At 34.2% G+C, this 9,364-nt stretch overlaps 1 protein-coding gene, 1 long non-coding RNA gene, 1 other non-coding gene and 1 pseudogene across 3 annotated transcripts in view; 3 read left to right on the top strand and 1 right to left on the bottom strand.

Annotated features, from left to right (window-relative positions):
• Positions 1–2,085, top strand: part of LOC111735819 — a 4,362-nt gene extending 2,277 nt beyond the window's left edge. Inside the window, exon 2 of the long non-coding RNA XR_002778982.1 lies at positions 3–2,085. This is a non-coding gene — a long non-coding RNA (uncharacterized LOC111735819). The remainder of the gene's footprint in view (positions 1–2) is intronic.
• ARID4A (AT-rich interaction domain 4A) overlaps positions 1–9,364 on the top strand; it is a 59,273-nt gene that overhangs the window by 8,785 nt on the left and 41,124 nt on the right. The window contains exons 6-7 of the mRNA XM_011386306.2: positions 8,836–8,915; positions 9,000–9,094. Coding sequence (XP_011384608.1) covers positions 8,836–8,915; positions 9,000–9,094 — 175 coding nt within the window. The remainder of the gene's footprint in view (positions 1–8,835; positions 8,916–8,999; positions 9,095–9,364) is intronic.
• On the bottom strand, positions 4,764–4,882 carry LOC111735959 (annotated as a pseudogene).
• On the top strand, positions 5,311–5,429 carry LOC111735883. Its single transcript, XR_002779004.1, has one exon. It is a non-coding gene; the product is annotated as a 5S ribosomal RNA (ribosomal RNA).

The raw sequence follows: 9,364 nt of genomic DNA, 5'->3' as shown, positions 1-9,364 counted from the left end.
AGGTAACTATAGCTTAATTTTTTATTTTTGATACAGTGAAGGCTCTGTTAGTAACACCTTTCAAGAAAGACATATGCTACTAATGTGAGTGCATTCTTAACGTTATACTGGCTTTAACAAACTTTACTGTAGTGAGTAGTAACAAGTGTCATAATAATGTAAATTAAAACTTAAATGTAGTACTTACATAGTTTCTGTCATTATGTTGATGAGAATAAAACAATTATTTCTAAACAATTATTCCTCCCAGTACTTTCAAACTGCACAATCCTCTGGATAACATCCAATCCTTTGTTTCACACTGAACATCTATAGCATTGTTTGGTTTTTATATTATGTCTTGGTGTAAACAGTATATTGATAGTGTCGTGGTTTCCTTGTAGAAGGAAAAGAAATGGCCTTTTAGGTTTTCTTTTAGTTTATTTGATTTGTTGCTTTGGGTAAAAATTATTCATCTCCAGTTGATGTTCAGAGCTGTGAAGAACACAATTTTGGTTGAAAACTATATTTCCTTTGTCTTACTCTGTGGTTTATAATAGTACTAGTAGTGACTTACTGTATGTAATTACTATTTTCTAATCATTTTCATTCTTCTTGGACCTCCTAGAAGTTGGTATTGGTTCACAATATTCTATTATTCTGATCTACGTATTTTTAGAAAGCTTAGTTGTGGCTATGGGTAGTTAGACATTTAAAAACTAAGCTAATGTTAACTCTTAAGAGATTAATTAAATACAATCTTGCTATATTAAACAAGGCAGTGGTAAAAATTACAGGAGTTGTGTGCAGAAATCATAAGAAATCATATGATACATGTTCAAAAACTAACACTGCATCCTATTTGGTACTTAATATTGAGGTTGCATACATAGCACTTGTGTAGTTTTACCAATATGCTTCTGCAGAAGCAGTACTTTTCAGGTTTTCACATTCTGGGTTTCCAGACCCCCAAATAATCCTTCAGTTATGAATAGGACTCTCTATTCTTTACATGAATAGCATTTTATCATTTCTAAAAACTAGTTGCTACTGAGCATTCCCTGTAGCGATTTTCTGTGATAGGTAATTACAGACGAAATGTATAATTTTTTTTCTCAAAGAGCTTAGAATTGTAATTGCATATAATTCATATATCAAGCATTAGTGTACATAAGAATCACTTAGTGTTTAAAAAAATCAGATTTGGGACCCTAAATTTCTCCAATTTAGTAGTTTTGAGTGGCATTCCAAGAATCTTTTTTTTTTTTTTTAAGCCTACAGCACCTGGCATTCCCCGGTGGTCTCCCATCCAAGTCCTAACCAGGCCTAACCCTGCTTAGCTTCTGAGATCAGATGGGATCGGGTGCGTCGAAGAATCTTTTTACATGCACAATGGCTGAGTCTAACACACTTTTAAAACACAGACAGTACTTCAAGAAACAGACTTATTTGGGAGAAAAACTCAAAATATTTAAAATTTTTGTATCTACATAATGAGACAGAGTGACCTATAAAAGTTAAGATGTTGAGAGGAACTATTCACTTAAGTATACTCATTATAGTACTCTACTGAGAAGAATGTTTAGGTATTGAAGGATGTAGACTGCATAAAGAATGATTGGAATATAACGATTTTAAAAGATGGCAAAATAAAATGTGTGATCTCTCAAAGGTCAAAAACTTTCTATATTTTTCTTTGAGTACCTACTACCTGTTGGGTTTAATTGCTCTTTTCTGGAATTTTTCTTGATTTCTCGTTCCTACCAAAGTATTGTGTAAGTAGAATCAGAAAGTTATACAAAGTATAAATGTTCTTCGTGACTTTTTTTTTTAAGAGATCTTGAAATTATGTCAGACTATTAAAAATGAAACAAAGGAGAATACCATACTGCTGGTTGGGATCAAATAGGAGTTAACGATCATTGGTAATCAAGTGTTAGCAATGAGTCAGTGACATTAACTCCTTATGTAATATAGGTATTAATTTTTCCTGTTATGACTGAATAACCAATCTAGAAAGAGATTATTGATGTAATGTGACTCAATTTTTAAAAATTGAATACTATGCCCTCTAGTGTTGAATAATAAATAGCTCCAGCTCATGGATATTTTTGTTTATTTTTTGAGCCTTGGAAATATTTCCTCTTCCTATCATAAAACAGTGCTTCCTAGCATAATTTATTTATTTGGCAGCTTTTATCCTTGCATTAAAGATAAAGAATCTATAATGTATGGAACTGTGTTGTTACCTGTCCAGTCATTCAAAAGGTATCAAAATTGGGATTAGAATCAAATCTTCACGTGACTGTTGCCATTAACTCCTGGTAAATACAACTGTCAGTCTAAAACTGCTTTTTTGGAATATAAAAACAGCACCTTGAATTTGAAAAATAAGGAAAATACCAAGGGAAGAAATTGTCATTAATCTTAGTCATTTACATATAAAATGTACATATACATCATATATCAAGTTTAACACTAAAATCTCTTTGATCATTTATAGATTTTTGTTACATTATACTTATGAGACAAATTTTTTTATGCCTTGTAGTTATTACTTTGCACATCAGTTGTGTCAGAGCTCATGGAAGTTCTAATTAATGGAATTGAAGCTTAGATTAAACTGGTAAATGAACTGACTTTTTTAGAATGTGCTGCAGGCTTATTCTCAGGCTTTTAATTTAGTTAGAACCTCTTATTACAAATGTTTTTATAACTAAAATCAACCACAAAATGTTTTCAAAACCAGGTGATTATTCCATTGACTCAAAAATCATTCCTTAAGAAAAAAGTACTAAGCAACAAAGAAATCTATTCCATAAGACTTAGCCTTCTCATGATATTCTGTTAATATAATTAGACATTTGAGTGTTAATTTCTTAAGTTTCCAAATTCTTGAAGATTTTGATCTTTGCTGGTGAGGGACTTTTATAGTTCTCACAAATAATTTTATAAGTAACAGAATTATTGGTTTTACCTAGGGTATACTTATATTTTTAATTTTAAAGCTCTTACTCCATTATGTGAAATATTTTGTTAATCAAAACTGTGATATACAAATAATGATACTTGTTTTTCCAAAATCAGAATTCTTGACTTCCTCCCATGTTTATTTTATTCCTCTGCTTCATACCTATTTATTATGCATTTTGATCTTCCCTTAACTAAATTGTAGCTCATTGGTTAACCTTCTGATTTTCAATTTCTTTATAAAAGGAAGATAGTGATTCCTGCTTTGCAGAGGCTGCTGTGAGGATCAGGACATAGTAGAATCTTAATAAGTCATAGCCAGTTACATATTGGGTAAATAAAATTACTTTACTGTTATTATCTTACTATCCTCCAGCACCTAACAAAATTATGATAATGGATAGATCTTTTGTATTTAGTAGTTAGATTAGATCCTTGTTGCTTTTGTTTCTTTGAATTTTAACAGTTTGGGGTTAGGCTTATATATTTGTTTGCTTTGGCATGATTTTGCCTAGTATAATTAATGTTAACCAACAGAGTGTCAGCTTTATTATTTTTCTCAAATTAGGCTTTAGTATTTATACGTAATATAATGACAGAGATACTACTTTTGTAACATCTGTTTTGTTGCATTCAATGAATGATCTATTCAAATCTCATTTTTGGCAAGTATAAGAAATTTCATTAAATCACTACATACTAATAGTCTGACTTTTTTTGGCATGCTATAGTATACATCAGAGGTCCACAACCTTTGGGCCTTGGACCGGTACTGATCCATGGCCTGTTAGGAACTATGCCACACAGTAGGCAGTGACCGGCGGGCTAGCAAGCAATGCTTCATCTGTATTTGCAGCCACTCCCCAGCACTAGCATCACCACCTCAGCTCCACCTCAGATCATCAGGCCTTAGATTCTCATAGGAGCACTGGTCCCTGATGCAAAAAGGTTGGGAACTGCTGGATCTTGAACTGAAAAGAAGCTACATTTACTATATTCACCAATGAATTATTTCACTCTTATTAAAATTCCAGTCACTCTTCAATGCCTACAATTTTGTGCTCTTTTAGATGACACTTCTAACATGGAAGTTACAGAGACAACTTCTTATGGATGGCATTTCTTCATGCTTTTGGTAATCAGGGATGTCATGATTAATAGGACCACTATGTTGTTGAGTTTTCTATTTGTCTTTCAGAAAATCTTGAGAAGTTACATGGCTAACAAACTTGTATAAAGTACTCATATACATACCTTTGAATAGTTTTATGAATTAAAAAACTTCTTATACTGTTTTTCTTATTTAGTTGAAGTTGGAAGGGTTCCTGTGAAAAGCTGAAAAATTGTTGTTTGCACCACAGTCTTTTGAGAAGTTCCTTTGGTTTTTACATTATTTCAACTCATGGTAAAATATGACAAAGAAATGAATTTTTTCATTCAAAAATAATCGAAGTGATTATTTTCAAAAGCAAGAACTTAAGTGTATTAAATCATCGAAATTTCTCAGAACATTTTGATTTGAAACTGCCATCAATTAATAATAAAACACTGTGGAAAAGATTTTGTTGCGTAAATTTGATATTATTAATTGCTCTTACATTCTCATTTTTCTCCCTCACACCTCCACTTACATTTGTGTATATGTGAGTATGTATGTGTGCGTCCAATGTCACTATCTTTAATATTGTAGGCATTAAGGAAAATTGGAACTTTTAAGATTTTATTTTTTAGTATATTTATGGACATTAATACTAATGTGAAGAATTATTTTAAGTTTGGTATAATTTTTATTTATTTTTTATTATTTTTTTTAACACCTACAGCACCCAGTCTTCCTTGGTGGTCTCCTATCCAAGTACTAACCAGGCCCAACCCTGCTTAGCTTTCTAGATCAGATAAGATCGGGTGTGTTCAGGGTGGCATGGCCGTAGATGATTTTGAACTTTTAAAAGAACAGTGATTTATTCTTTAGACTCGACACCATATAAACCATTTTGATATAAATGTTCAGAGCACTGTTAATCAAATATAGATTAGTGATGTAATTGTTGGAGGATGTTGTGTTTTATCCTGTCATGGTGTCTGTGTTGGTCATTAATTTCTGTAATGACAATGTATAAAACAGCTTTTGTGGAATCATTATGGTTCTTTGAATATGTGCTTCAGGAGCTCTTGTCTCTGTAGTCTTCTGCATGTAAGAGAATCTAAACTAGATGTACTTAAGAAAAAGAAATGACTGAGGTAGGTAAGTTTTGAAGTTGAGTGCTCTTATGTAATTAAGTTTCCAGCATGAAAAAAACAAGTTTATGATTTGATGGCAAAGTGTTTGCTAATAAAACAACCCTTTTTAAAAATGCAGGGTTCTACGGCCATGCCACCCTGAATGTGCCAGATCTCGTCTGATCTCAGAAGCTAAGCAGGGTCAGGCCTGGTTAGTACTTGGATGGGAGACCACCTAGGAATACCAGGTGCTGTAGGCATTAAAAAAAAAAGCAGGTTTGTAATTACATAGATAACAAGGTAAAAGATCTACGATACTATTAAATCAAGGTAATGTCAAATTTTCTCTTATTAACACTAACCTATTCTGGTAAAATGGAAAAACATATAGAATTATGAAAAGCAGGATTAAATCTTAAAATAACCATTTTTGTATATATATGCTTTCCTGTGTATATGATTTTCATAGGACGTACAAACATGTCTATACGTTTAAGTATCTGAGGTAAGGATTCCATCTTCTTATATTTTATTTTTTCATAATCCTGGGCAATCAGGTGTCTTCCAAGAATATTCTTCGTAAATGTTAGATGTTAAAAATCAGTACATTTCTGAAAAATCAAACCTATAAAATTATCAAAATAATATAGTTATATGGTGAATATTAGTTGCTAATTATTAAATTCCTTACCCCTCTTTCCTTAAATATTTGAACAGAGTTTTCAAGTAGTATGATTTTTTAAAATTTATTTAGTTTCAAATATACAGTGAATTGCTTAGACATCTATATAGTTTGTAAAACAATCTCCCCATTGTTCCCTCCCTCCCCTAACCCTCCACCTAGCCAACATATTAATGCTAACTGCATTCCCTATGCCATGCTCCCCATCCCTGTGATCATCCATCAGCTACTAATTTGTACTTCTTTAACCCTTCACCCCATTCTTCCAGCCCCTCAAACCCCCCTCTGTCCATCACCAAATTGTCCACTATGTTTATGAATCTTTTTTTGATTATTTTGTTCTTTTTATTCCTTAGATTCTGCATATTAGTGAAATCATATAGTGTTTATCTTTCTCCATCTGATTTAAATGCCTTCTAGGTCCATCATAGCAATATCTTTTTCCATCCCCTTCCTTTTAGTCTGTGTGTGTCTTTTAATTTAAAGTGAGTCTTTTGTATTTTTTCTTCTTAAGTCCCTCCAACATTTCCTGTAATACTGGCTTGGTGGTGATAAATTCCTTTAGCCTATTTTTGTCTGGGAAGCTCTTTATCTGTCCTTCAACTCTAAATGATAGCTTTGCTGGATAAAGTATCCTCAATTGTAGATCTGGGTCTTCATCCTGTCATATTTTTTGCCAAGCCCTTCTGTCCTACATAGTTTCTTTTGGAAATCAGCTGCCAGTCTTATGGGTGTTCTCTTATAAATAATTATCTGTTTTTCTCTTGCTGCTTTTAATGTTCTTTCTTTGTATTTATTAACCTTTGGCATTTTAATTATGATATGTCTTGGTGTGGGCCTCTTTGGGTCCCTGATTTTTGGAATTCTCTGAGCTTCCAGTGGTTTTATGTCCATTTCCTTCACCAAGTTAGGGAAGTTTTCTGTCATTATTTCTTCAAACAGCTGTTCAACATCTTGATTTTCTTCAGTTATGCCAATCAGACGGATATTTGGACCCTTAAAAGTGTCCCATATGCTCCTTACATTATTTTTATAGTTTTGGCATTGTATCTCTTGCCATTCTGATTGAGGGTCCTTGGCTTTCCTGTCCTCTAGATAGGGCATTTGATCCTTTTCTTTATTCACTTTGTTTATTTCTTTGTTTATTCCATTTAATATACTTCTCATCTAAGATAATGTGTTCTTCATTTCAGAATGGTTCCCTTTTATAATTTCCATTTCCATTCCATGTTTTGTTTTGTTTTTTATTTTTGTTGAAGTTCTCTACACTTCCCAAAAGTTCATTGAGCATCTTTATAACCAGTGTTTTGAACTCTGCATCTGTTAAGATTACTTGACTCTATTATATCTGGATCTCTGTTCTGTTCTCTCATATGACTTCTACTTCTTTGTCTTCCCATTTTGAGTGTCTTTCCATGTCTGTTTCTATGTACTAAGCAAAGCCCCTAAGTCTCCCAGTCTATTAGTGTGGATTTGTGAAGTTGGTATCTGTCCAGTGGCACAATCCTGAGAGGGATTCAGCTGCAGGCCAGATTTAGCCCAAGCCTTTACCTCTCCAGGATCACCTGTTAAGATTCAGCAAGCAATCCACAGATACTGTGCTTATAGTTACCTCAAAAGGCCACACCGGAAACCAAGGCCAGCTGCCTCCAGTGTGAGTCTAGGTGCTGCTCAGCAAGGAGCACCTGACTCGCTGAGGATAAACCTGAATGTGGCTTGGGTGGAGCTGCAAGTTGGGGGAGGCGGGGTTTTAGGGAATCTTCTGGGCGGAGCGACCTCTGTTATCCAGTTTGATGATGTCATGGCTGGCGCAGTGTCACGCTCACTGGTAGGAGGGGTGGGCTCAACAGGGAATAATGGATAACACTGGCACTTCTCTACAGAGCAAGTTTCTCCTTGGCCTTCACTCTGACAATGTCTCCCTGTAAGTCTCTGGTACCCCCTGCATGCATCCTAATCGGCTCTGGTGCTCAGAGCGAGCAGGGCCATCACCGTGAAAATCCACTTGCAGATGCGGCCCCTTTAAGAGGCGTCTACTGCTGCCAGTGCCACTGCCGCTGCCGCTGCCACTGCCGCAGCCTCCATCTCACTCAATCCCTGGAGACTGGGCAGCCCTATGTCCTCGCCCCGTCCTACCTTCTGCCGTTATAGGGTGATTCTTTGTATTTATTCCTAGTTGTATGGCTTGTTCCTCTAGATCCCAGGCGATTTTTCCTTGCTGTTGCTCCAGTTTACTTCACAACTTTGATTTGGTCGCCAGAGGAGTGAACAGAGCCTCTATCATCTGCCCCATTTTTTTTTTTGTTTTCCTTTTCAGTTGTTGGGTTTTTTTTCTTTTTAAATGTAGTAAAAGTAAAAACTTTTATAAGAAAGCTTCCATGCAATTATGACTTATTTTTTAAAAAAATTTTTAAAAACCATCTTTATGTTTCCTTATTTCAATTTTTATTTCTAAACTTCTTACATCCTCTTCTACCAAAAGAAAATTTAATTTTATGACTTTAGAATTTGGCAGCCAGTATTTCTACTATGGTAGGTTATCATATAAATAAGTAGAAGCAGTAGGATAATCCAACAGCGTTATCAGTTTCTGTAAGTTAGAGATGTTCCATTGATGACTTAAGAAAAAACCCATAACACTTTTTTCAAAACCAGGTTTTGCTCATTATTCTAGGAGTAAAGGTAATTTAATATCTATGCTTCGACTTTATTGCTAATGATTTAAAGAACGTGGTTTGGTAGTGATAGAAATTGAAAAAGTGAATGGAGACACTTAAGCACTTGGGGCACCCATCTAACCTGTGTTTTTTAGGTATCGATAAAATGAAAAATGTGATATGTACATTTTAAAAGGTTTTGCAAAACAACGAATAATGGTTCTTATAAATATTAGTTAAGCACCAGATAAATAGCAATAATTGCATTCTGTGCAGTTAACTTTTTATTCAATGAGCATAAATTCTCTTTATTTTTGCTTATTGTAGTGTTCGATGATGGTGATGAGAGAACATTGCGACGCACCTCACTTTGTCTAAAAGGAGAAAGACATTTTGCTGAGAGTGAGGTAGGGTGACACTGATTCTTTGGGTTGAACAAAGGCTACTAATGTAGAGGCAAATGTGATTTAATTTGTCTGTTTCTTATCCAGACACTTGACCAGCTTCCACTAACAAATCCAGAGCATTTTGGAACTCCTGTAATTGCAAAGAAGACAAACAGAGGAAGGAGATCCTCTCTTCCTGTGTGAGTGTTTTTATATACAATAACATTACAGTTATTATGCCGTTAAATTTATGACTTTTCTAAAGAGAGCAAATTTGGGTAACCTTTCCATAGTATCTTATATCTTTATGTTAGACATTTTACCCTGAGCTGATCTTGTTCTTAATTTTTCCCACTACTTTGTCCAATAATTATCACAACTTCTTTTTCAGAGAGGCTATTTTTGTTTCGAATTACTTTGCCAAATTCCATAATTGATATGATTTTCCTATTTTAAGTGGGTATATGTAT

This window comes from Pteropus vampyrus, unplaced genomic scaffold (assembly GCF_000151845.1).
Source record: "Pteropus vampyrus isolate Shadow unplaced genomic scaffold, Pvam_2.0 Scaffold15, whole genome shotgun sequence".
Classification (NCBI taxonomy): Eukaryota; Metazoa; Chordata; class Mammalia; order Chiroptera; family Pteropodidae; genus Pteropus; species Pteropus vampyrus.
Note: the sequence above shows the minus strand (reverse complement) of the source record. Positions and strands in the feature narration are given on the sequence as shown.